Genomic DNA, 25,699 nt, shown 5'->3' with positions numbered 1-25,699 from the left:
GGCAGACTGCAGCAAAGCTCAGAAATGTCCGAAGAGGCTTAGCCTTGGGAGAACCAGGTCTGAATTGTGCTTCTGGTTGGTTCAGTGATTTTATGTTCTCTTCTTCTGTGGATCTCAGTTTTTCCATCTGTAAAATGGGTACAAAGATCATCTCCTCGCAACCCCAGAATGATTTTGAGAGTTGACTGAGACATCCCTACAGTTTATGGAGGGTACTGTGTAGGGCAGTTTAAATGCATACTGTCAGTTAATCCTTACAGTGACCCTGTATAGGAGGTATTATGACCACCATCTTACTTGAGAAAACTATAGCTCACAGAGGTCAAGAGACTGGCCTAAGATCACACAGCTAATAGACAAGAAGAGCTAAGACTGGAATCCGGTTCTGTCTTGCTCTAGAGCCCCTTCATTATTCCACAGTTTCTGAGCCACTGCTATCTGCTAAACTTTGAGTTAGGATGGGGACAAAGGACAAGCCAGCCCCACTTCTCACTGCGTTTATATTCTTACAGACAGCGGCCAACCACTTAAACACAGTAATTCCAGAATGCATTAGGGAAAAAATATATACTGGGTACATTTATAAAACTGAGACAATAGAAAGGGCTACTTTAAATTGGGAGTAGGGGTGGGTCAAGGGCAGCATCTCCAGGCACAGAAACAGTGTGAGAAAGCCCCAAGTCCTCAAATCTGCGTAAAACTTGACTTGTCTGGTAAGTAGTGTGTGGGGAAGGCCACCAGGCGCAAGTTAGAGGACAGGCAGGGGCCACTGGACTACTGAAGTCCACGAGAAGCCATCGGGGGTTTTCAGCACGGAGCGAAAGGATCATCGATCCGGCTGCGATAGTGCGGCGGGGCCGAGAGACAGCGGGAGCGCGGAGGGAGCCGGGCTGCAGGCGGCGGTGGGCGTCTGCAGGGGCAGCGGGAAAGGGCGGGGAGGGGCGTGGTGTGGTTACTTATTGCCTCCTCCTTTTCTTCCCCCGCCCCCTCCCCACCCTCCCTCCCGGCCTGGCTCCGCCCCGCCCGTCTGGCTAGTGACGTCTCGGCGCTCGCCGGCGCCGCATGTGACGTCACGGTCCTGGTTGGGGGCGTTCTCGGGGAGGGCACATAAGGAGCTGGCCGGCGGCGGGCGTATAGGTTCGGCACCATGAAAAAGGTGGCTTCCAAGCAGTCTCCGCCCAAGCTGTTCGGTGGGTGAGCGCCCTCGCGCGGGGCGCTGGTTGCTATGGACGCCCCGGCTGCTGCCGGCGGGCGGGTGGTCGCCCGCAGGGTCGCGGGGGCTGCCGTACAGCCTTATTTTTCCCGGTCCCCGCGGCTCTGGGCCACGCTCTCCGCCGTCCGGGCGGCACCATGAAGTCTTTAAAGAAGGATTCCCGCCTCAGAATACCTACAAACAGATTCTTGGAGGCCCCAGAGAGCGTGAAAGGTTGGCGCTGGCTGCCTTGGGAGCTCAGGAAAGCCCTTACAGGGGCAAGGGTTCTTGGGATTCACGACACGGGGCCTGGAGGATGGGGGTGACCCCAGGATGGAGGTAACGATCATGCCGGAAGGGGGTACGGGGACGGCGTGCCCCATACCTTTGATGGGGCCCTGGGGATGGTGTACAAGGCAAGAGAACCTCAGGGAAGGGAGATACAGGGCACAGGGCCTTGAAGATGGGGACAAAGGAAGCAGGCTACAGACAGACGTCTCAGGGATCAGTTGTCCGGGGGATGACCTTGGGAAGGAAGACATAGAAGACTTAGAACAGTATCTTAGGTTGGGACGTAGAAGGTGGAGACCTTTGCCTTGGTGGGGTGCAGAAGATCCAGGAAAGAGTTTAAGAGTAGAAGGGCCAGGACATGGGGTCCTTGGGAAAAGAAACTCAGGACAGAATGCAAGAAACCTGTTAAGATGGTGAAACCAATAACCTTCGTGGGATTCTCTGGGAGGTGTCACCTAAGAGCCTTACTGGAAACCAGAAGAAATGCTTAACTTGGCCAGTTTTGTTTTTGACCACCTTTCCCACCATGTGACCTTTCTAGCCACATGTTTAAACCCCTGTTCTGCTTGTTTATGGAGAAGGAAATGGCAACCCACTGAAGTATTCTTGCCTGCAAAATCCCATGGGCAGAGGAGCCTGGAAGGCTACAGTCCATGGGGTTGCAAGTCGGACTTAGAGACTAAACCAACCGCTTGTTTACCCTGAAGACGTCACTGGACATGCCTGATTCCTGGCCTCTGCTTCCTCTGGTTGCAAGTGGGAGGACCCCTGGGTGCCTTGATAGCAGGCTGACTGCCATGGACATGTTCCCATGTACAACCCACCTCCTCTTCAGTCTTCTTTTGCTGTTTGCATTTATCCAGGGTCTGCTGGGTGTGGGCACTGTGCTGCGCAACAGGACTATTGGTAGTAACTGCGGGACCCCAGTCCTCAGGAAACCGAGGTGGAGAAACCAGTCAAGTATAAAGGTTGTAATATGAGTGCCCATAGGTATTAAGGGGGATCAGAGCACCTGAGCCAGCCCTTGTTGTTCAGTTGCTCAGTCATTTCTGACTCTTTGCGACCCCATGGACTGCAACATTCCAGGCTTCCCATCCTTCACTATCTCCTGGCGTTTGTTCAAACTCATGTCCGTTGAGTTGGTGATGCCATCCAAGCATCTCAACTTATGTTGCCCCCTTTTCCTCCTGCCCTCTCAGTCTTTCCCAGCATCAGGGTCTTTTCCAGTGAGTCAGCTTTTCACATCAGGTGGCTAAAGTAGTGGAGTTTCAGCTTCAGCATTAGTCCTTCCAGTGAATATTCAGGGTTGATTTCCTTTAGGATTGACTGATTTGATCTCCTTGCAGTCCAAGGGACTCTCAAGTCTTCATCAGTCACTGTTTCCATTTTTTCCCCATCTATTTGCCATGAAGTGATGGGACCAGATGCCATCATCTTAGTTTTTTGAATGTTGAGTTTTAAGCCAGCTCTTTCACTCCCCTCTTTCACCTTCATCAAGAGGCTCTTTAGTTCATCTTTACTTTCTGCCATTAGGGTGGTATCATCTACATATCTGAGGTTCTTGATATTTCTCCTCAAAATCTTGATTCCAGCTTTATCCAGCCCAGCATTTCACACGATATACTCTGCATGTAAGAATTAGAGGGGAAAGTTTTCTGAAAAAGATGATTTTTATCTTGACAATTGCTAGTCATAAATCATGATATACAAGGTCAGTGTGAAGAGGGGGCGAGCCTGGAGTCAGTAGGATTCCCTGGGAGGCCTGGAAAGAATGGTTTTCTTTAATGCTTTTTTATAACATAGTAGTCCACTCTAGGCTACACTGAGATGCTCTTTCATAATAGCACGTTTTAACAGGAAAGAAAGAGAAAAATAACTTGTCTTCTTTCCCAAGGGCAGTCAAGGGCTTTCCTAGTTACTGCCTCCTGCTTACCTAGTTTCTGGGAATCATATCAGATTTGAACTTTCTACTGTAAACAAATCAAGGACAGATTTTGTTCACTGTATATTTATTTTTAGTAAGAGGAAATTTTGTTTGTTGAACAGCATTTGAGCCTACTATATATCCCAAGGAACTATACTCAATATTTTATAATATGTTATAAGGGAAAGGAATCTGAAAAAAATAGATTATATATATTATATATATGTGTGTGCATATAACTGAACACTGTGTTGTACACCTGAAACTAACACCACATTGTAAATCAACTATATTTCAATAAAAAAATTTTAAGTCAGAAACATAATTTTAAAAACTAGACCTTGATTTCAGTTCAATTCAGTCGCTCAGTCGTGTCCGACTCTTTGCGTGTGACCCCATGAATTGCAGCACGCCAGGCCTCCCTGTTCATCACCATCTCCCGGAGTTCACTCAGACTCATGTCCATCGAGTCCGTGATGCCATCCAGCCATCTCATCCTCGGTCATCCCCTTCTCCTCCTGCCCCCAATCCCTCCCAGCATTAGAGTCTTTTCCAATGAGTCAACTCTTCTCATGAGATGGCCAGAGTACTGGGGTTTCAGCTTTAGCATCGTTCCCTCCAAAGAAATCCCAGGGCTGATCTCCTTCAGAATGGACTGGTTGGATCTCCTTGCAGTCCAAGGGACTCTCAAGAGTCTTCTCCAACACCACAGTTCAAAAGCATCAATTCTTCGGCACTCAGCCTTCTTCACAGTCCAACTCTCACATCCATACATGACCACAGGAAAAACCATAGCCTTGACTAGATGGACCTTAGTTGGCAAAGTAATGTCTCTACTTTTGAATATACTATCTAGATTGGTCATAACTTTTCTTCCAAGGAGTAAGCGTCTTTTAATTTCATGACTGCAGTCACCATCTGCAGTGATTTTGGAGCCCCCAGAAATAAAGTCTGACACTGTTTCCACTGTTTCCCCATCTATTTCCCATGAAGTGATGGGACCGGATGCCATGATCTTCGTTTTCTGAATGTTGAGCTTTAAGCCAACTTTTTCACTCTCCTCTTTCACTTTCATCAAGAGGCTTTTTAGCTCCTCTTCACTTTCTGCCATAAGGGTGGTTTCATCTGCATATCTGAGGTTATTGATATTTCTCCTGGAAATCTTGATTCCAGCTTGTGTTGCTTTCAGCCCAGCGTTTCTCATGATCTACTCTACATATAAGTTAAATAAGCAGGGTGACAATATACAGCCTTGACGCACTCCTTTTCCTGTTTGGAACCAGTCTGTTGTTCCATGTCCAGTTCTAACTGTTGCTTCCTGACCTGCATACAGGTTTCTCAAGAGGCAGGTCAAGTGGTCTGGTATTCCCATCTCTTTCAGAATTTTCCACAGTTTATTGTGATCCACACAGTCAAAGGCTTTGGCATAGTCAATAAAGCAGAAATAGATGTTTTTCTGGAACTCTCTTGCTTTTTCAGTGATCCAGCAGATGTTGGCAATTTGATCTCTGGTTCCCCTGCCTTTTCTAAAACCAGCTTGAACATCAGGGAGTTCACGGTTCACATATTGCTGAAGCCTGGCTTGGAGAATTTTGAGCATTACTTTACTAGTGTGTGAGATGAGTGCAATTGTGTGGTAGTTTGAGCATTCTTTGGCATTGCCTTTCTTTGGGATTGGAATTAAAACTGAGCTTTTCCAGTCCTGTGGCCACTGCTGAGTTTTCCAAATTTGTTGGCATAGTGAGTGCAGCACTTTCACAGCATCATCTTTCAGGATTTGAAACAACTCAACTGGAATTCCATCACCTCTACTAGCTTTGTTCATAGTGATGCTTTCTAAGGCCCACTTGACCACTTTCCTAGATGTCTGGCTCTAGATTAGTGATCACATAATCATGATTATCTGGGTCGTGAAGATCTTTTTTATACAGTTCTTCCAAGTATTCTTGCCACCTCTTCTTAATATCTTCTGCTTCTGTTAGGTCCATACCATTTCTGTCCTTAATCGAGCCCATCTTTGCATGAAATGTTCCCTTGGTATCTCTAATTTTCTTGAAAAGTTCTCTAGTCTTCCCCATTCTGTTGTTTTCCTCTATTTCTTTGCATTGATCACTGAAGAAGGCTTTCTTATCTCTTCTTGCTATTCTTTGGAACTCTGCATTCAGATGCTTATATCTTTCCTTTTCTCATTTGCTTTTCGCCTCTCTTCTTTTCACAGCTATTTTTAAGCAGGGTGACAATATACAGCCTTGATGTACTCCTTTCCCTATTTGGAGCCAGTCTGTTGTTCCATGTCCAGTTCTAACTGTTGCTTCCTGACCTGCATACAGGTTTCTCAAGAGGCAGGTCAGGTGGTCTGGTATTCCCATCTCTTTCAGAATTTTCCACAGTTTATTGTGATCCACATAGTCAAAGGCTTTGGCATAGTCAATAAAGTAGAAATAGATGTTTTTCTGGAACTCTCTTGCTTTTTCAATGATCCAGCGGAGGTTGGCAATTTGATCTCTGGTTCCTCTGCCTTTTCTAAAACCAGCTTGAACATCTGAATTTTCACGGTTCACGTATTGCTGAAGCCTGGCTTGGAGAATTTTGAGCATTACTTTACTAGCGGTAAATTACAGTAGAGTGCAATTGTGTGGTAGTTTGAGCATTCTTTGGCATTGCCTTTCTTTGGGATTGGAATGAAAACTGACTTTTCCAGTCCTGTGGCCAGACCTTGATTTAAGAATATGCATTAAGGTGAGGAAAGAAAAAAAGCATGTAAGGTAACTTTTCCCTTCTAAATACCTGAGGAAAAGCCTCTAATGTAGTTGGGCCATACTCCCTCCTACCCCTTCCAATATAATAAAGTTAATCACCAACTGTAATCTTTTGTTATGTTTCTCCACAATCTGAATTATAGCAAAAGGCAAGCAAAACCTGTTTAGGGACCTGAGCCCTTTTGACTTCTAGGTTTCTCCTTGCTCTTGTTGCTAAGAAACTGGGAAATCTCCCAGACTCCCAGATGCCTCTCCACCATCAATTAAAGCTCAGCCTTGGTATGGATAGCCCCTCGGTTCCTCCAGTGCAACTGTGAGGTCAGAATTTCCCAAAGACCTGAATCAACACTAATAAAGAATAGCATTTAGATGAAACAGGAAGCAGAAAGACTGAGAGCCCAGGTTTCTTTTCCCTCCATAGCTCCTTCCTTCCCCTCTCCCAACCTTGCACCTCCTACCCACCTGAGAACCTTGCTTCCCGCTGCCTGGGCTAGCTCAGCTGAGGTGTCACCTGACTTCCCTGTACAAGGGGGCTGGTCTCTAATCCTCTCACAGCTATCAGGACATGGGTGAAGTGCCCGCTGTGTGTCTTATCAGGAGCCCCCATTCAGCTTGGGTTTCTGGACCAAAGAACTGGAACCAGCTGGGCCTCCACAGGTTCAGTAGGAGACATGCTTCAACCCCGTGGAAACCGCGTTTCAGGTGCTGGCATGACCCCCACAGGACTGCCCTTCCTGCCTGTCTGCCCCAGCTTGTCTCTGCCTCTCCTGTCTTCCTGGCCTACCCTCGCCGAATGAGTCTCTGAAGTGCCGCTCTCATCAACTCGCTCTTCTGAACCAAACCTCCTCCTTGCCGACAGAGAACGATCAGACGCTCCAGACTTAGTTTACAGAGGTGCTGCCTTGGTTTCCCTTTCATCCCCAATGTCACCCGCAGGCCTTCTGTGTCACCGCGCCTCACATATGCCACGCTCAGCCCACCTCCGCCTTTGCTCTGGTCGTGATCTCCCCCGAAATACTTCTGCTGCTCTGCCTATGCGAAGGCTTCTGAACCTTCAGGGTCTAACTTAACCTGTGAAGCTGCCTCTGACCCCTGTAGCTGCTCTTCCGAAACTTTCCTTAGAGTCCTAACTTTACCATCTACAGCCACCTGTTCCTTCTTTGCTGTGGAACCGAAGCTATTGTTTGTCTCACTGATTTAGGCTCTCATGTTGTGATTGGTATGTGTGTGTGTCTGCTGGTGCTTTCAGTTTCTCAAGAGAAGGAGCCATATCTTCACCTTTTAATACCATCTTCTCTAATTTGTAGTACATAGAAGTTACTTGCTATACATGCATATTCTCTAGGGTGAATTGAAGTTTAAAATGTATACATGTAAATGTATATTTCTATGAATATTAACTAGAACACACCATTCCCTGACTGTCTGCAATAGCACAGCATACACTCTACTTCAGAAATCTTTAGCAATGTTGAAAGTTTGTAAATCGGTACATGGTAATTATATACCCATCAGTAAAAAAAAAAATGCTTACTCCTTGGAAGGAAAGTTATGACCAATCTAGACAGCATATTAAAAAGCAGAGACATTACTTTGTCAACAAAGGTCCGTCTAGTCAAGCCTTTGGTTTTTCCAGCGTATGGATGTGAGGGTTGGAATATAAAGAAAGCTAGTGCCGAAGAACTGATGCTTTTGAACTGTGGTGCTGCAGAAGACTCTTGAGAGTCCCTTGGACTGCAAGGAGATCCAGCCAGTCCATCCTAAAGGAGATCAGTCCTGGGTGTTTATTGGAAGGAGTGATGTTGAAGCTGAAACTCCAATACTTTGGCCACCTGATATGAAGAGCTGACTCATTTGAAAAGACCCTGATGCTTGGAAAGATTGAGGGCAGGAGGAGAAGGGGATGACAGAGGATGAGATGGCTGGATGGCATCTCCAACTCAATGGACATGGGTTTGGGTGGACTCCGGGAGTTGGTGATGGACAGGGAGGCCTGGCATGCTGTGGTTCATGGGGTTGCAAAGAGTTTGACACGACTGAGCGACTGAACTGAACAGTTAAAAAAAAACACCTATCTGGAGATGCTTAATCTCCTGAGAAGATGTAGAACCAGCCAGAGTGATAGAGGAAGCAAATTTTCTGGAGAATATAAATAATACCAAAATATCTATAAAAGCAGGTCTTCAGCTGGTACCAATTCTCTTGGGCTATCACCACCTTTGGTACTTTGGGTAGAAGGGAGAGGTGAAGGAGAGACGGCACACTCCAGGCCTTCCTTCTGCAGAGGTGGACGGAGCTCCACATCTGCTGGGGGCGGGACCAGAACCTGTGGCCAAGCCACTCTGCCCCTTGTGTGTCTGTGTGTGCAGGTCCATGTGGCTTGGCTGGTAGGTGCTCCTGAGTGTCTACTGACCCCGTTGCTGCAGAGATGGACTCTGGCCAATATGCAAAGTTCAGAGTTATTAATATATTTCAATTGATTCTGGCTTGGGTTTTTATGGCCACTGAGTGTGTGGGCATTTTCTAAAAAGTAGTTTGATGATGGTAACCAAAACACCTACCTTGATGTTTTAATGACACTGCTTCTTAAAAATTAGAATACCATGAGAAACAATGGACAAAACCAAGTTGTGTTTTAAAGTCCTTAAAGGCAGTGCTTTAGGTTTTTCTCTTGATTGTAGGTTCTTATTTCAAAACTTTCTGAACCAGAGGGCAGCACACAAGAGGATACCAGCCAGAAAAAAGAGATGCATTTGACTGTTAAGCCTCCTCTGTAGAAGGAAGGCAGGGAGTTGTCCTCACTGGGGAGTAACTTGCTTCTGTGCCATGCACCCTCAGTCCTACGCTCTGGCGCATGAGAGATACAGGTTCAGATCTCTCCACTTTTTCCTTTGCCAGGAACTGTATCCTAATCACTTCCTCTGCAGTAGCCTCCTAAGTGATCTTGTGCTCATCCTTGTACCCACTAATCCACTCCTTGCCATCCTGTGGCCCACAAGGTACAAACTGAAGCCCTTCACGTGGCTCACTAAGTTCTTCGTGATATGGCTGCTACTTCTCTGTCCCAGTACTGCTTCCTACTTCCCGCCTCCCTGCACCTCCAGCTATTTGAAAACACACGCTTTGAGTGTCAGATGTGTGCTCTATCCCTTCTCACCTCTAGGCCTCGTCATGCTGCGCTCTTGGGAATTCCTATCCTCCACTTCCCTTCCCTTGCCTCTCATTATCCCTCAGCTCTCAGTTAATTACCTCCTGAGGAAGCCCTCCGTGACCACTCCACACACTGGACTGAGGCCCCCAGATGCTCCCACAGTCACCCTAGTTGAGTCTGTTTCACAGTCTTGCCTCCCATAGGGATGTGCTCTTTGAAGCTTAAGACTTTGCCTTATATCCCCAAAGCCTAGCACAGTGGCCGGCGTATCAGTTCAGTTCAGTCACTCAGTCGTGTCTGACTCTGCGACCCCATGGACTGTGGCACACCAGGCCTCCCTGTCCATCGCCAACTCCCGGAGCCTACTCAAACTCATGTCCATCGCGTCGGTGATGCCATGTAACCATCTCATCCTCTGTTGTCCCCTTCTCCTCCCGCCTTCAAACTTTCCTAGCATCTGGGTCTTTTCAAATGAGTCGGTTCTTCACATCAGGTGGCCAAAATATTGGAGCTTTAGTTTCAGCATCAGTCTTTCCAGTGAATATTCAGGATTGATTTCCTTTAGGATGGACTGGTTGGATCTCCTTGCAGTCCAACGTACTCTCAAGAGTCTTCTCCAGCACCACAGTTCAAAAACATCAATTCTTTGGCGCTCAGCTTTCTTTATAGTCCAACTCTCACATCCATACATGACTACTGGAAAAACCATAGCTTTGACTAGATGGACCTTTGTTGGTAAAGCAATGTCTCTGCTTTTTAATATGCTGTCTAGGTTGGTCATAGCTTTTCTTCCAAGGAGCAAGTGTCTTTTAATCACTCAGATGCAGTCAACATCTGCAGTGATTTTGGAGCCCCCCAAAATAAAGAAAGCCAAGAGGCTTTCCAATAAAACTAGAAATAAAACTGTTTCCATTGTTTCCCCATCTATTTGCCATGAAATGATGGGACCGGATGCATGATCTTAGATTTCTGAATGTTGAGTTTTCAGTCAACTTTTTTGCTTTCCTCTTTCACTTTCATCAAGAAGCTGTTTAGTTCTTCTATGCTTTCTGCCATAAGGGTGGTGTCATCTGCGTATCTGTGGTTATTGATATTTCTCCCAGAAATCTTGATTCCAGTTTGTGCTTCAGCCTGGCATTTCACATGATGTACTCTGCATATAAGTTAAATAAGCAGGGTGACAATATACAGGCTTGATGTACTCCTTTCCCTATTTGGAACCAGTCTGTTGTTCCATGTCCAGTTCTAACTGTTGCTTCTTGACCTGCATACAGATTTCTCAGGAGAAGATGTTTTAACAGTATTTATTAAATGGAAGAATGTGATGTGAATGGCCAGTGGTGAATGTTCTGCTTTTCCCAGGGCATCCAAATTTTTATCAGTGTCTTAGGAAACCTAGTGCCTTCACCCAGAAGAATGGACAGTACCATCACTGCGGGGAGGAGACTGAGAAAATGTCTAGTTGTCCCAGAGCACTGCATCAGAGTCACCTAGGGAGTCAGGAGCTAGGAAGCTGTATTTGTAAAACTTCCCAAGAGATTCTGAGGCAGACATTTAACTAACGTTTGGGAGCCACTTATTTAGTTCAAGTTTTCTCTTTTTACAAAAGAAAACTGAGACCAAATGTACTCAAGGCTGTCCAGCTATAAGTAGCACAGCGTAGAGTGAAAGAACTTCTGATCTCAGTTTCAGCTACAAAGCCTCAGCCACCGTTTGGGGGGTGGGCGTGGACCTACAAGAGAGAACTCCCGTCACCCCGCGCTCCCGTCACCCCACGCTGCCGTCACCCCAGCACTCGCTCCCGTCACCCCAGCGCTCCCGTCACCCAGCACTCCCGTCACCCCAGAAACCCGTCACCCCAGCACCCCAGCACCCCTGTCACCCCAGCGCTCCCATCACCCAGCACTCCCGTCACCCCAGAACACCCGTCACCCCAGCACCCCTGTCACCCCAGCGCTCCCATCACCCAGCACTCCTCGCAGCACTCCCCGCAGCGCTCCCGTCACCCCAGCCCTCCCGTCACCCCAGTGTTCCCATCACCCCAGCACTCCCATCACCCCAGCGCTCCCGTCACCCAGCGCTCCCATCACCCCAGCACTCCTGTCACCCCAGCAAAGTGCTGCCCGGGTCACCTTGGCAGCCTCTGCTGTCCATCCAGGTGTCCAGCTTTGGCCGCCCTCCCCACCATGGAATATAAAAATATCTATTTTTAAACACTTGTATTATCTGCTCCTCTTCAGAAAAGAAGCGGGCAAAGGTGCCTGAACAGCCCACACCCCCAATTCAGGAAGAACCTGAACCTGTTAGCAATGTGCTACAAGGAGATGACATTCTTGCCTTAGCCATTAAGAAGGAAGACTTGAGGAAGGTAAGGATGAAGTCCAGGGATCCTTTGCTGCAGGAACCTCTCCTTGCCACCTGGGTGGTCTAGAACGTCAACCATGTCCATTGCCTGTCCCATGCCTCCCTACTCAGAGGGAATGTCTGATTCCATGCAAGAATCCATCAAACACGAATCTGTTCACTTTTGCATCCAATGGAATTTACTATGTCCTATTAACATTCCTAAGATTCATACAGAACCACAGAGAAATGAAGGTATGAAGTCATGTGCTTCCCATAGAGGCGCGTGAGGCCATCTGCCTTTCACAGAAGGGAAAATGAGTTACAGATACGGAGAACCCCATCCTTCTCCTGGGAAAGTGAGCTACTTCTCACCTGAACCATCTGGAGGCATGAGAAGTTTTTATTTTTTCCCCAGGATGTTAATAAGTCTCATAGCTGTTACAAAGGCATTTCCTCAACAGAACATGTGGACAGATCTAGAGAAACAAATTTGTCTGCCTTCAGGAATTCCACCAAGAATTAGGATAGAGGAGAAGGGTGGCTTTTTCCCTCCCTTTGATCTCATGTGAAATCTCTGTCTCATTTCTTTTTAGCAACATCTTCCTCGCCTTATTGAAACAGAAGATAAACATGTAATTACCCAGAGATACATCATCCGTAAACCCAAACCCAAGGATCATAGGAGGAAGGTCTCACACTTAGTAGCACATCCTGCTACTCCAGATGCGGCCACAAAGCCCCTGGACTACTCTGGTGTGCACTGGCATCAGAGTTCATGAGTCATCCTGGAGAGAATGTGGGGCCCTGTCGGAGCACCAGCTGGCTATAGCTTGCCTTCCTGCCTCTTCTTTTTGCTTCCAGGACCAGGTGACATCTTCCATGGCAGTGACCAGATCCTGCCCCACCACATCCTGGGGAGTCTCCAGGACTTTAAGAGAATTGCAATTGCTCGAGGGAACACCCAGGTTGGTTTGTACAGAGCCGTCGGAGGGAGAGAAATCACTGAGGTCATGGCAGTGTTACCACCTGGCAGAGTCCAGCAGGACTGGGGTTACAGAATTTGAGGTGATAAGTGACCCTTCCCCCCAAATAGTGAAGCCTACGTAAGCTAGCTTCAGCAGAAGTCAGGAATTCACTATAAGGAGACAAGAGCCTGGAGGAACCCAAAGGCGAGAGTGTGTCTGCCTCTCTTCAGACTAAGCCCACCCCCTCCGCCACCGCTGTCTGCACCCCAGCTTTATTTCCCCTCCTCCGTCCACATGGTGGAGGAAGGTGGCTCCCCACAGCTCCCAGGGCCACACGGAGAGACGGTCTTCCCAGCTTTCTCATCATGCAGCACTTCTCTCTCTCAGTTCCTTTAGCTTCCTGGTTCCAGGCAGAGAATCTCTCAGGTGTTAAAAGGCCTGGGGGCCAATAAAAATGGTGCCATCATGCAGCAGGTGCGGGTGTCAACTGCAGCTGGGAGGAGGACAGACACAGGAAAGGACGTTGACCACAATCTTCCCGTTCTGGGTGGGAAGGGACTGACAGCGCCCCTGGTTCTGTGATTTGCTTTCTGTCACTTGCTACCTTGTGGTCCTGGAGAGGAGGGACTCGGCAGAAAGGGAGGACAGCATGGATTTAGGCCTGGAGAAGTCTGCTCAGCCCCGCTGCCACACCTTCCCTGGCCCTCCACACTCACATTGCTCTTTTCAGCTGGCTGAGCTGATACACACCCCACCCTGTCTGATGACCCTCATCTCAACTGAAGAAGAGCCAAAGCAGGAAGCCCCAAAAGAAGAGAAGGCACATCCTCCCTGGGTCCCGCCTGTGCAGCACAACTTTCTGAAAAACTGGCAGCGCAACATAGCCCTTCGGAAGAAGCAGCAGGAAGCTCTCAGTGGTGAGCAGAGTGGACAGGACGCCTGCTTGGCCTCACCTAGCACTGAGGCTCTGCTGCTGTGTTTTTCTCCCCCTTCACCCACAGAGCCTGGATTCAGGCTTATGCTGAGTCCTCCCAACTGCTTCCTGTACTTAGTGGGTCATGAAATCAGCCCAGTGACTGGAGCTAATCAGTTCAGAGAGCTCAGGCCCCTACTTGTTTGGATTTGGTGGTGGGATTGCATTCTTGGCTCTCTTTAGAACGGCTGAAGAAGCCAGTCAGCGAGCTGCTGATGCACACAGGGGAGGCGTACAGACAGATCCAGGAGGAACGGGAGCTCCTTGACCGAATGCTGGCAACACGGTCTGATGGGAAGGTAAGAACAGTGCACCCTGTGGGAGGGGTCTGGACAGCTGGGGACAAAAAAAATCTATCCAGTACAAAGCTTTGTTAAACCCTCAAGGTCTTTACTAAATTCTATTACTGGTTCTATTACTTGTCATTCAGGGACTGGCCAGATAAATAATTTGGCCTGTGGTGGTCACCGTTAGTTTGAGGAGAAAGATATCACAGGTACTACGTTATTAGAATAGTCTTTGTTGTGGTTTTGTCTCCTAAAACCTGAGGCTCCAGCTTTCAGTCTCCCCAGGGCATCATGATGTGCTCTGGTATCTCAGTGCCTGGACCAACTTGCCCTCTCTGGGGCCAGGTCAACATATAACACGGCAGCCTGCAAATAAGAAAGTTGTGCTTCTTCTCTGTTCTCAGGGCAGCCTGAATCCCCCAGAGGGAGCAACTGTAGTCTGTAGAGCTCTTGTCTTCCCAGGCCTCCCACCTGCCTCTCTCAAATGTGCTCAGATAGTCTGACTCATCTGTCCTCCATTGACAGGGCTGCAAATTGACCAGTGGGTTCTGGAGTCAACTGGAATACGTGGGAGACGAAATGACGGGTCTGGTAATGACAAAGACAAAAACTCAGCATGGCCTCGTGGAGCCAATCACTCAGATCAAGAAGCCCTGGTCCATCCAGGCAGAGATGGGTGAGGAATGGGATGTAAAGGAGACTGGCCTTGGGGGTAAGAGATCAGGGTTCTGGTGTGGTGGTCCAGTCCCCTCCAGTAAGACCACGGGAGCAGTGGTGGGAGGGGCCCAGCTCTAGGGCGTCACTGTCCTTAACTGCGCTGAGCCTCCTCTGCTGAGCACCTGGAATGTGGCTGGTCTGAGCTGAGACGTGCCGTGAGTGTAAACTACACACTGGGTTTTGAAGATCAGTTTGGAAAAATAGATTTTATTAATAATTTTCATATTGATTACATGTTGAAATGATAGTATTTTTAATATACTGGGTTAATATATTACTGTTTCTCTTTACCTGTTTAAATGTGGCATCTGGAAAATTTTGATTACATATTCATGGCTTGCATTTGTTGTTTGCATTGTATTTTTAATGGTCAGCACTGCTTTAAAGGCTGCCAGCCCACCTGGGTTCAGGTCCCAGCTGTGTTGAATTTGTGAACACCAGTGAGTTATTTAACCTCTCTGGTCCTCAGCTTCCCATTCATGGGGTTGTGAGAGGGTTAAATGAGACATGGTGTGTATTAAGAGGTTCTGACTCATTGTTAAACACAATAAAAGGTAGCTGCTATTGTTATTTTTATTATAATCCAAAAATTTGACGGTCTGGAAGCTGGTTTTGCCGGAGTCCTGTGAAGGGCTGCTGAGGCAGTAGGTGTGGGGCCTGGAGGAGGAAGCTGTGTTTTCAGCTCTCCCAGCAGTGGTGCTGGGATGGGTACTCTCAGAGCCCTTGAACATGGGTAGGGAGGGGGCATGGCAGCAGCCTGTGCTTGGGGTTCTTGGACCCTGCTCTAGGGTTGCCATCCCAGAAGGATGCGTGGTACCGCTACACCTGGGATCGGAGTCTGTTTCTGGCCTGCCGACGCAAGGAGCTGCAGAGCATCATGGCAGAGCTGAATTTTAGCCAGCAGGTTGGTAAGGCCTCTGTGCCTCGTCTGAAGCCCCTCAGGATGGGGCCTGTCTTCACTCAAATAACCTTTCCTTTCTCCGTCTCTCTGAGGATATTGATGGCCTGGAGGTGGTGGGCAAAGGGCGGCCTTTCTCCACTGTTACGGTAGAAGACTATTCAGTGTTTGAAAGGAGCTTGGAGAGCTCCTCTGAAGACACAGTGCACTTGTGAGTTGGGCCCTGGGCCTGAGGGAGAGCGGTTGGAGAGTGTGGCTTCCCCAGCACCTGCAAGTATCCTAAGGCAGGCTTCCCTCCTGGAACCTGAGTGCCTCCACCCCAGCCTCTTGCTCATGGCTGTCACCCCCTCCTCCAGCCCATTCGGAGGAACGCCTGTGCTTACTGTACTACCACCATCTCCTCTCTTCCAGCAACCAACTCCTAAGGGGGTTTTCCTAGACATTCCTTTGCTCATAAATGGGGCCCCTCCAGACTCCCCTGATGCTGTGTGCCTCTGCATGAAGAGTCTCTTCTTATGTCCAAGAACCTCCCATTGCAGAAATGGAGCAGGATGGAGCTGATGATGCTCCGCTGGAGGGCAGAGCCGGGCACATCTCCACGTTTTCTGGCAGCCATCTCCATGGGCTCCATGTGGCAAGACTGGGGCAGGCTTAGGAAAAATACATCATTGGATTGTCTTACAGAGACTTATTGGCCAATTACCCTGATGTGGTTCCTATGCCTGTTCTTGGCCCTTCTCTGCTGTTCTGTGGGAAGCCAGCCTGCTGGATCCGAGGCAGTAATTCAGAGGACAAGGTAAAACTGCCTTCACCCTCACCCACCTGCTGGAAGGGCCTCCCTCGTGAGGCAGTCTCAAGGTGACTGTGGCAGTCACAAGAGCCTGAATATTCTCCTATTTGCATTTTTATCTGATCTCGCCTTCAGCATATGTTTGAAAATGTTAACAGCAACATTAACTTGAGCCAGAATAAAGTCACAAGTCTGAAAAGAGAATGTCACAAGCCACCCAGTTTGTACCTAGTCCCCAAGCATGTAAATCAGCAAACCTTCTCAAACAGGAATGGCTTTGTCATTGTTTATTGTTCAGTCCCTAGGTTGTGTGTGACCCCATGGACTGCAGCACTCCAGGCTTCGCTGCCCTTCACTGTCTCCAGGAGTTTGCTCAGATTCGTGTCCATTGAGTCTGTGATGCTATCTAACTATCTCATCCTTTACCGCCCCCTTCTCCTTCACCTTCAGTCTTTCCCAGCCTCAGGGTCTTTTCCAATGAGTCAGCTCTTTGCATCAAGTGGCCAAAGTATTGGAGCTTCAGCTTCAACATCAGTCCTTCTAATGAATTTCAGGGTTGATTTCCTTCAGGATTGACTGGTTGGATGCCCTTGTAGTCCAAGGGACTCTCAAGAATCTTCTCCAGCACCACAGTTTGAAAGCATCAATTCTTTGATGCTCAACCTTCTTTATGGTCCAACTCTCACATCCATACATGACTACTGTAAAAACAATACTGTAAAAACCATAGATTTGACTAGACAGACCTTTGTCAGCAAAGTGATGTCTCTGCTTTTTAATACACTGTCTAGTTTTATCATAGCTTTTCTTCCAAGGAGCAAGTGTCTTAATTTCATGGCTGCAGTCACTGTCCACAGTGACTTTGAAGCCCAAGAAAATAAAATTTGTCAGTTTCCACTTTTCCCCCTTCTATTTGCCATGAAGTGATGGAAACAGATGCCATGATCTCAAAGTTTTTTGAATGCTGAGTTTTGAGCCAGCTTTTTCACTCTCCTCTTTCACCCTCATTAAGAGGCTCTTCAGTTCCTCTTCTGTTTCTGCCATTAGAGTGGTATCTGCATATCTGAGGTTGTTGATATTTCTCCCAGGAATCTTGATTCCAGCTTGTGAGTCATCCAGCCCAGCATTTCACATGGTGTACTCCGCATAGAAGTTAAATAAGCAGGGTGACAATATATAGCCTTACCATACTCTTTTCACAATTTGGAACCAGTCTGGACTTCCCAGGTGGCACTAGTGGTAAAGAACCCACCTGCCAGTGCAGGAGACATAAGAGACCTGGGTTCAACCCCTGGGTTGGGAAGATCCTCTGGAGAAGGAAATGGCAACCCACTCCAGTATTCTTGCCTGGAAAATCCAGGGACAGAGGAATCTAGCAAACTACAGTCCATCAGGTCCCACAGAGTTGTACACAACTAACGTGACTTAACTTGCACTATTGTTCCATGTTCATTTCTAAATGTTGCTTCTTCACCTGCATACAGGTTTCTCAGGAGACAGGTAAGGTGGTCTGATATTCCCATCTCTTTAAGAATTTTCCATAGTTTGTTGTGATCCACACAAAGGCTTTTGCATAGTCAAAGAGGCAGAAGTAGATGTTTTTCTGGAATTCCCTTACTTTCTCTGTGATCCCAAGAATGTTAGCAATTTGATCTGTGGTTCCTCTGCCTTTTCTAAACTCAACTTGTACATTTGAAAATTCTCATACTGCTGAAGCCTAGCTTGAAGGATTTTGAGCATTACCTTGCTAGCATGTGAAATGAGTGCAGTTGTACACTAATTTGAATATTCTTCGGCATTGCCTTTCTTTGGGATTGGAATAAAAACACATTTTCCAGTCCCATGGCCACTGCTGAATTTTTCCAAATTTGTTGGCATATCGAGTACAGCATTTTAGCAGCAGCATCTTTTAGGATTTGAAATAGCTCATCTGGAATTCCATCACCTCCACAGTGTAGTTCATAGTAATATTTCCTAAGGCCCACTTAAACTATTCTTCAGATGTTAAGGAGTAGAGATGTTCATCAGATATAAAATCTGTTTTATCTCCTCCTCTTACTGTTGATGGCAGAGACAGCCACTTTTGGTGTATGATGCCTATGTGTTTGAGAGTGGCCAGGCCCTGGAAGCCCAGGGCAGGAGACTTCCAGTGCCAAACCCAGGAAGGTCCTGACAAACCGGGCTGAGTTGTTCACCCTAGGCCAGGATATCTCTCAGACCTCCTCTCTCCCCAGAGGCATGTTGGAATTGCTGTCCGCTTGACCTTTGAAACTCTAGAAGGGGAGAAAACATCTTCAGAACTGACTGTGGTCAATAATGGCACAGTGGCCGTTTGGTACGACTGGCGGCGGCGGTCACAGTGGGACTCTTTCCAAGACCTGAAGAGGAATAGGATGCAGAGGTTTTACTTCAACAATCGGGAAGGTACCTGGGGGAAGCTGCCCACTTAGCCCTCCTACAGCCCAAGTCTCGCTCATGCCCAGGCCCTGCAAGCGTGAGCCCCTCTTCCCACCTGTCCATCCCATGTCTTCCATGAAGTGTGCCGTCTCCTGTTCCCATCAGCTGGGGGAATGGTAGAGCACCTGAGAACGCGCGAGTGAGCCACCAGGGGCAGAAACAGTTGCCCATATACGCAGGCCTGAGGCTAGAGACCCACATCCCAAGAACGCCCTCAGTTCTTCACAAGCCAGGACAGTCGGTCACCCTAACCAAGGCTTAGTTAACTTTCCACACACAGGCCTGGGGCTCAGCGGTTCCCACCTGGTGAAAAACCTGTCTCTGTCCCTCTCAGGTGTAATTCTGCCTGGAAAAACTAAAAACTTTACCTTTTTCTTCAAATCTTTGAATGCTGGGATCTTCAGGGAGTGTTGGGAATTTGGAACCCACCCTACCCTATTAGGAGGTGCTCTCCTGCAGGTCAACCTCCATGCAGTCTCCTTGGCCCAGGACATTTTTCGGGATGAGAGGAAGTTATTAGAGGTAAGGGACGCCAGATCTTAGCCCCTGTGGACACTCCTTAGGTTAACATAGTGTTCTTCCTGGCACTGCCTGCAGGGATCTTGTTACTTCCAGCCCTAGAGGTGAACTTTTAAAAAACAGATACTCTTAAAATAAAACAAAACCACTGCTCAGGGGTTTGTGATGTAAAACATGGGGGTTTGTGATGTAAAACATAGGTGAGCAGGCAAGAGAAGGGGCAGCTTTGAGCTCTACCGTGCGTGGCCCTACTTCATTAGAAAGAAATGAGACTGGCCCTTAAAATGCAGACTGAGTGGAAGTACTTGCGTAAGTGTAGACACTGTTGTCTGGTACTATCCAGTGGAGGTGCATTTAACTTGCAAGACTTCAAAACCAGACAAAACCAGACAGAACGCTAACTAGTGAGCCAGGCACCAGGAGGGAGTGTGAGGGGGGAAGTGGGAATGTGCTGGCCCATCAGGTTTGCAGCCTGGCCATCTGGTGCTGCGCTCTGTGGGATTCTGCAGAAAGATGTGCTTTTTTTTAATTCACTGTGGCCCCCAAACACAAGCCAGCTACTTCAGCTGGGCTCAACCCCTCGTGAACAAAGGTGATTTTGACAAATGTAACGTCTGCTTTACTGCTGACTATCAGGCCAGCCTCTCTGATGAGATGCCTCTCCACTATTTTCTATAACAATGACCATGTGGCTAAGTCATGCTCTCAACAAGGTGGTCCCTGAGCCTTGCCCTTCCTCCTTATCTGGGGGAAATGCTGACTGTGTGGCCTCTTGGCCTCGTGAAAGAACAACTTTTCTGGGTCTGTCCCTTCCTCTGGATCCTTTCAGCCTCTTTCAGGGAACAAGGATCTTTGGGGAGAACCAGGGGGTTTGAGTCTGTTAACAGGAGAGTACGTGTGTGTGTGTGTGTGTGTGTGTGTGTGTGTGTGTGTGTGTGTGTGTGTGTGAGAGAGAGAGAGAGAGACAGACAGACAGACAGACAATGGCAAGAACTCTGTCGACAGGAAGGCAGACAGTTCTGGGGCTCTGCCTCCCCTTGAGGATGCAACATGGTCCCTTTCCCCAGAGCAAGCTGGCCTCCCATGAAGCAGTCACCATTGTGGAGAACATGCTGCAGGAGCTTCTGAGGGGGATCCTGACCCCCGAGCGCACACAGTCACCTGTGGATGCCTCTGTCACTGAGGAGGACTTGTTCCACCATAGGAATCCTCAGGTACAGGCCCAGCGCTGGCCTCTGCCCATGTTTGTGCTTCCCCTGGGAGAAAGTAATAGCAAACCCTTTGTGTGCCAGGATCTGTTCTGAGAAACTTGAGTAACTCTGTTTTTCCACAGCAGTCCTATGAGATGGGTACTTTTTCTATCTTCATTTTACATGGAAGAAACTGAGGCCCAGGGAGGTTAAGTAATTTGCCCAAGATGACTTAGCTACTATAAGTGAATGCTAGGTGATAACAGAGCTTCAAAATCTTCTTATTCAAACTCAATCTTCCTCGGAAGCCCAAATGTATAAGAAGCCTTAAGTTGGAGGTGCTCAGGTTGAAAGGGAAGTGGGGAGCCCTGTGAGCCCAGCAGCTCCTGCCAGCTTCCTCCTGCCTCCTCCATCAGCACTCCTCGAGGGAACCAGAAGCTAGAGCAGGCTGGCACAGGCTCCGGGTGCCTCATGTCGCAGCCTCCCCCCGCCCCAACAAGCCTCCCCTTGCCTCTGCTGCAGCTGCATTACCAGCACCAGGTGGTGCAACATCTGCACAGTCTGTGGCGCCAGTACATGATGCTGCCCCTCAAGGCTGAGGAGGCCCGGCCCGGCGAGGAGGGGCACCTCAGCCCCAGGGCCCAGGCTGCTGCAACCCCGCCAGCCTACTCGGAGGAGACCTCAGTGAAGATCGAGTCTTCTGCACACCTTAAGGGCCCAACGTTAGACCCTCAACTGCCCCGGCAGGAGACTGAGGCCCTCAAGGACTCCCAGGATCATGTTGGGCCCCAGAAGACTGGGCTAGGGGTCAGGCATTCTCAGCGGAAGAGCATCATGGAGGAGATCCTGGTGGAGGGGAGCCCGGATCCAGAGAGCATCAGGAGCCCCTGGGAACTGGATGGCCTTCCCCTGCCAGAGTGGAATCTCTGCCTGGAAGACTTCAGAAAGGTGCCTCCCAGCCCTGGCACAGCCAGGTGCCCATGCTTCTGCAGCCCCTTCCATCCCCATGGGCAGAGAAACAACCTTCTGAGGACCCAGATAAAGCAATCTCTCAGTCATCTCTTTATCTTGGGTGCCTTGGCCACTGTGGTGCAGGAGGAGCTCCTTCTCTGACCCTTGGAAAGGGATTCATGGGGTACAGATTTCCAAGGGAGGGCACAGACTCCCACAGAAGGCACCCAGGCAGACTCTCCATGGCTGCATCCCCTCCTGGCCCCCTGCCCTCACTACCCCACACCTGTTGGTAGAAGATGCGGGAACCCTTGGTATCCTTGGTTGCCCATGGTACCTCTGACCTGCCAGGCAGTGATGGCACTCCCTGAGGAGAACCAGAGAGAAGACGCCCTAATCAGGCTCAACAAAGCAGCCCTGGAGCTGTGCCAGGAACCGCGGCCATTGCACCCTGACTTCCTGTACCAGATGTGGTAGGTACCCCCACCAGGAAAACTGCGTCCATGCCTTCCCCTTGCGGCATCTGGCCAGGGGTTCTGGGCAGGCAGTCCCAGGACTTAAGGGGGCTGAGCTCTCTTTGAGGTCAGGTTGCTGAAAAATTCTGCAGACCCTTTATGCTCTGGCAGCTGCCACAGCATCCCATACAGCTTATTTCCCTGTGCCGGCCAACCTCTGGGAAGGAATCATATCAGAGTGAGCACCTTGATGTTCTCCCCGCTTCTTTCCTTGTTTCTTCTCGATGAGCAGATACGTGACCAGGTAAAATAGCAGAGGACAGTGAGAAGAGGGGCTGTTCCATGAAAAGCCTCAGTTCGTTGCCAGCCTTCCCATCACCTGTTTAGAACTTGCTTGGATAGGCTTGGGGCCCTTCTGCAAGGCCCTCAGAACACATTTCCAGGAGCTTCATCCTGCAAATCTTGTGCAGGTCTAGCCCCTCCAGTGGGAATGGATCCAAGCTGGAGTGGGAATGGTTTCAAGCTGGAGTTAATTCAAGACTGACCTAGGCCCAGTCCACTTATCCCCAGGCCACTTTTTCTTGGCTGCCACCAAGGAAAGCCCGATCCCTATCCCAGCTATTGCACAGGGGCCAGTGAAGATGCTGGCTGGACAGAGGCATTTTTCCATAGCAGTTCCTGGTACCAGTGTCTTAGAAGAGAAGGACCAAGCCTCTACAGATTCAAGGGCAAATGAGCGGTGATGGCTTTTCTCCGATATGTCTTGCTGTCTAGTTTGCAGCTGTGGCGAGATCTGATTGACAGCCTGGTAAGCCATTCCCTGTGGCTGAGGGCTCTGCTGGGCCTGCCTGAGAAGGAGACCCTCTACCTGGACATGCCAGAAGAGCAAGGTCAGACACTGTGCACCTCTGCCTAGTCTTTCCCATCCCTCTGCCCCGGCGGCAGTGGTGCCTTAGCCATTTGTGTGCTTCTGGTGGAACCTCTGTGAGGTTGGTCCATGGCGTAGGCCTCTTGCTTTTTATCTGCTGCCAGCAGTTGGGACCTAGAAGCAACATTAACAATCACCTTAGTGCAGCCCCCATGTTTTACAGGTGGAGTCCCAGAGAGGCGAGATGACTTGCCATCCTGTACGTGGTAGAATGGTGGAGTTGGGACTAGAGCCTGGGCCCCTCCCCGGTGCCCTACAGTCATGCACTTGACCCAGGGCCTTGCTCCCATTGGTGGGGATTCTCTCAAACAGCTTGAACACGGCTGTCCCAGGGCCCTTTGCTATCCCAGCTCCTGCCTGTGGGGTCAGCTAGGCCACAGGCTATTTGTCTTCCATTCACTTCCCTTAGATCGAAAATCACCTCCTGTCACAGAAGTGAAGGTGACTTCCGGGAAAGTGGGAAAGGAGGACCGGAAAGGGGCATCCCAGGAAAAGAAGCAGTTTGGAATCAGAGACAAAGAAGATAAAAAAGGAGCCAAGCTGTCACCTGGGAAAGAGGCATGTGGCACACGTTCTGGGCCTGGGGTTGGGGCTGGGGAAGGGCTAGGAGGGGCTGCGGAAAGTGGGCGGTCACTCCAGCGTGATGCCCCTGCTCCCCTCAGAGCTGCTCTTGAAAAGGTCCCGGACCTCCCTCAGGAGCTACTGAAGGCTGGGCATGCCTGTGTCTCTCCAAGCAGGACCGTTTAAACAGCAAGAAGCATAAAACAAAGGATGACAAGAAGCCGGCAAAATCTTTAAGTCGGGATAGGCTTTCCTTGGACGAGCCTGCCCCTGACAGCATCATCCCATCTCAGGAACCCATAGATCCCCTGGTCATGGAGAAATATACCCACAGGCTGCACACTGAGGTGAGGGAAAGAACCTGGCACTCAGCCCTCCCGTCACTCACACCTGCCCTACATACCGACCTCTGCTCCCTCACTCCCTGGCTCACTCTGTTTATCCCACAAACAATAAGTGCCTACTGCATCTGTGATGGAAGCAAAGCTGCCCTTGTGAAGGGCATTCTAGTATTCAAGACAGACCTCATGAATAAGTAACAAACGTGGTATGTTAGGTGATGAGCACTATGGGAAAAAGAGAGCAGCCAGGGCTAGGGGATAGGGACAGCCCAGGTGGGGGTAGGTGGGCCTCACTGGAAGGTGACACTGAACAGAGACTTGAAGAGAAGTGAGGAGTGGCCATGTGGATATGTAGGAGAATGGCGTGGGTAGAAGAGGGAGTGGGCCAAGAAGAGGCAGAGAGGGCAGAGAGTCCACCAAGAGAGAGACTCTTGGGTCATGTGGGGCTTTGCAGGCCATTGTGAGGATACACTGTTTTGAACAGAGGAATACGGTCCGATTCATGCTTTAGATCATTCTGGCTGCTCTTTGGAAATAGATGCTGGGGGCGCAGAGCAAAAGCCTTTCCCTTCTGTTGCTCCCTCTTCTTCTCCGTCTTTGGTGTGTCTTGAGAGATCTCTTCCTTGGGTGAGCGCCACGTAGAGGGAATTCCCAGCAGCTGTAAGGGTTTTGAAACACTGGAGAGAACTTATCATAAAGCATGTTCTTAAGCAGTAGGTCCTTAGGGATTCACCTAGATGTTGTGTTCTGTTCTTTTTGTCACTGTTGTTGGTTTTGGAAGGGAGATCCACAAAGCCACGTAAGATATGTCAAGGAGTCTAATGGCAATGCTTTGTCTTCTTCTGGTGTGGACAGCTGAGTAACTGGGATTGCATTGTGCATTTGATCACATTTAATCCAAAGCTCCATTTGCTTCTGATAACATCACTGAGATTTGTGAAGGTCCATGGGGTCTAGAAAGAAATCATAGGGCTCTGAGGACTCATGGAGTAGACTCTTACTTAGCTCTTGGGAATTAAGAATCAACTTACTGAGGCTTATATGGTACAGCCTCACTAGAGGGTACAGACTTGGAGACATTTCAGTACATGGATCTGCGATCTTACTGAAAGGAAGGTTGGTCTCCAGGTGGCCAGGGTAGAATTGGGTCACCCGGAAGGACTAAATGGGCACTGCTCCCTGGGCCTCCCTGGAGTCGCCCCTTGAACCTTATGTCCCCATATGTCCAAGGGGCAGTACAGGATTCCACCCCAGACTGTTTAAAAAAACAAAACTATTTGCAAAAACAAAAGTTGTACAGAAACTTCAGTTTTATCTCTACAACTTTAGTTCTCTCCCCTCTTCAGCTGTCGCTCAGGGTGGGGACGCTCCCCTGTGCAGGTGCTTTCCATAGAGCAAGCCTTTGCCTATGATGTTCACCCCATCGTTCCAGGTCTATGGGCTGCTGGATGCCCTGGTGACCGACCTGCTGGCCCTGGCTGATGAACTCAACTCCCAAAAGAATGCTGAGGAGCCTTTGCGTCTCAGCACCTGACCCACATGCCTGAGTTGCCTCCCAGGAAACTGCTTAACAAACAAATCAATAAAGAACCTTATGTTCCTACCACCTCCCTTATGCCTCTGTGTCTTGAATTAAGGTCTTGATGAAGTCAGCTCGTGGTCCTCCTGTGTCCCGCCTGCCCTCAGATCCCCTCCTCAGTTCCTGGAGCCATCCAGCAGGAGGGGGGAAGGGGCGGTGCGGGAGGAGCGGTGGAAGAGCAAGTGGGCAGCAGGACAAGGAGTGAAGCGAGGTGACAGCGCAGAGAGCATCACCGCTTGTGGCCCCTGCCTCTGGCCTTCGTTGGCTCACACTTTTGGGAGTGTGCTTCCTGGAGCCAGGTCTTCCCAAAATGTCATCACCACGTGTGACACAGTGTACGACTAGGAGGAGAACCAGACCCCATGGGACCTGGGTCCCTGAGGTCCACGCACTTCTGCTGGGTCCAAAGGCCTCATCCCAAGCCC

At 49.1% G+C, this 25,699-nt stretch overlaps 1 protein-coding gene across 9 annotated transcripts; it reads left to right on the top strand.

Moving 5' to 3' along the window:
- Positions 1 to 1,033: 1,033 nt before the first annotated feature.
- MYCBPAP (MYCBP associated protein) lies at positions 1,034 to 25,301 on the top strand. Of its 9 annotated transcripts, none has more exons than XM_069543116.1 (20): positions 1,034 to 1,190; positions 11,558 to 11,685; positions 12,257 to 12,416; positions 12,525 to 12,628; positions 13,359 to 13,545; positions 13,785 to 13,900; positions 14,414 to 14,564; positions 15,394 to 15,509; positions 15,599 to 15,714; positions 16,188 to 16,299; positions 18,528 to 18,717; positions 19,085 to 19,272; positions 20,337 to 20,483; positions 20,982 to 21,407; positions 21,762 to 21,883; positions 22,640 to 22,755; positions 22,957 to 22,992; positions 23,203 to 23,351; positions 23,531 to 23,701; positions 25,128 to 25,301. In XM_069543116.1, exons 1-20 carry the CDS (start codon positions 1,148 to 1,150, stop codon positions 25,227 to 25,229), a joined length of 2,880 nt encoding a protein of 959 aa, XP_069399217.1. In that variant the 5' UTR covers positions 1,034 to 1,147; the 3' UTR covers positions 25,230 to 25,301. The 9 variants fall into 9 exon arrangements, 7 of the variants coding, with proteins under 7 accessions (XP_069399217.1, XP_069399219.1, XP_069399222.1 ...); XR_011247065.1 differs by having other exon boundaries at positions 1,091 to 1,426; positions 22,538 to 22,755; XM_069543121.1 differs by having other exon boundaries at positions 1,091 to 1,190; positions 12,257 to 12,295.
- Positions 25,302 to 25,699: the final 398 nt, after the last annotated feature.

The sequence above is a fragment of the Ovis canadensis genome, chromosome 11, assembly GCF_042477335.2.
Source record: "Ovis canadensis isolate MfBH-ARS-UI-01 breed Bighorn chromosome 11, ARS-UI_OviCan_v2, whole genome shotgun sequence".
NCBI classification, from domain to species: Eukaryota; Metazoa; Chordata; class Mammalia; order Artiodactyla; family Bovidae; genus Ovis; species Ovis canadensis.
The sequence above is the reverse complement of the archived record's forward strand: the minus strand, read 5'-3'. Positions and strand labels throughout refer to the sequence as shown.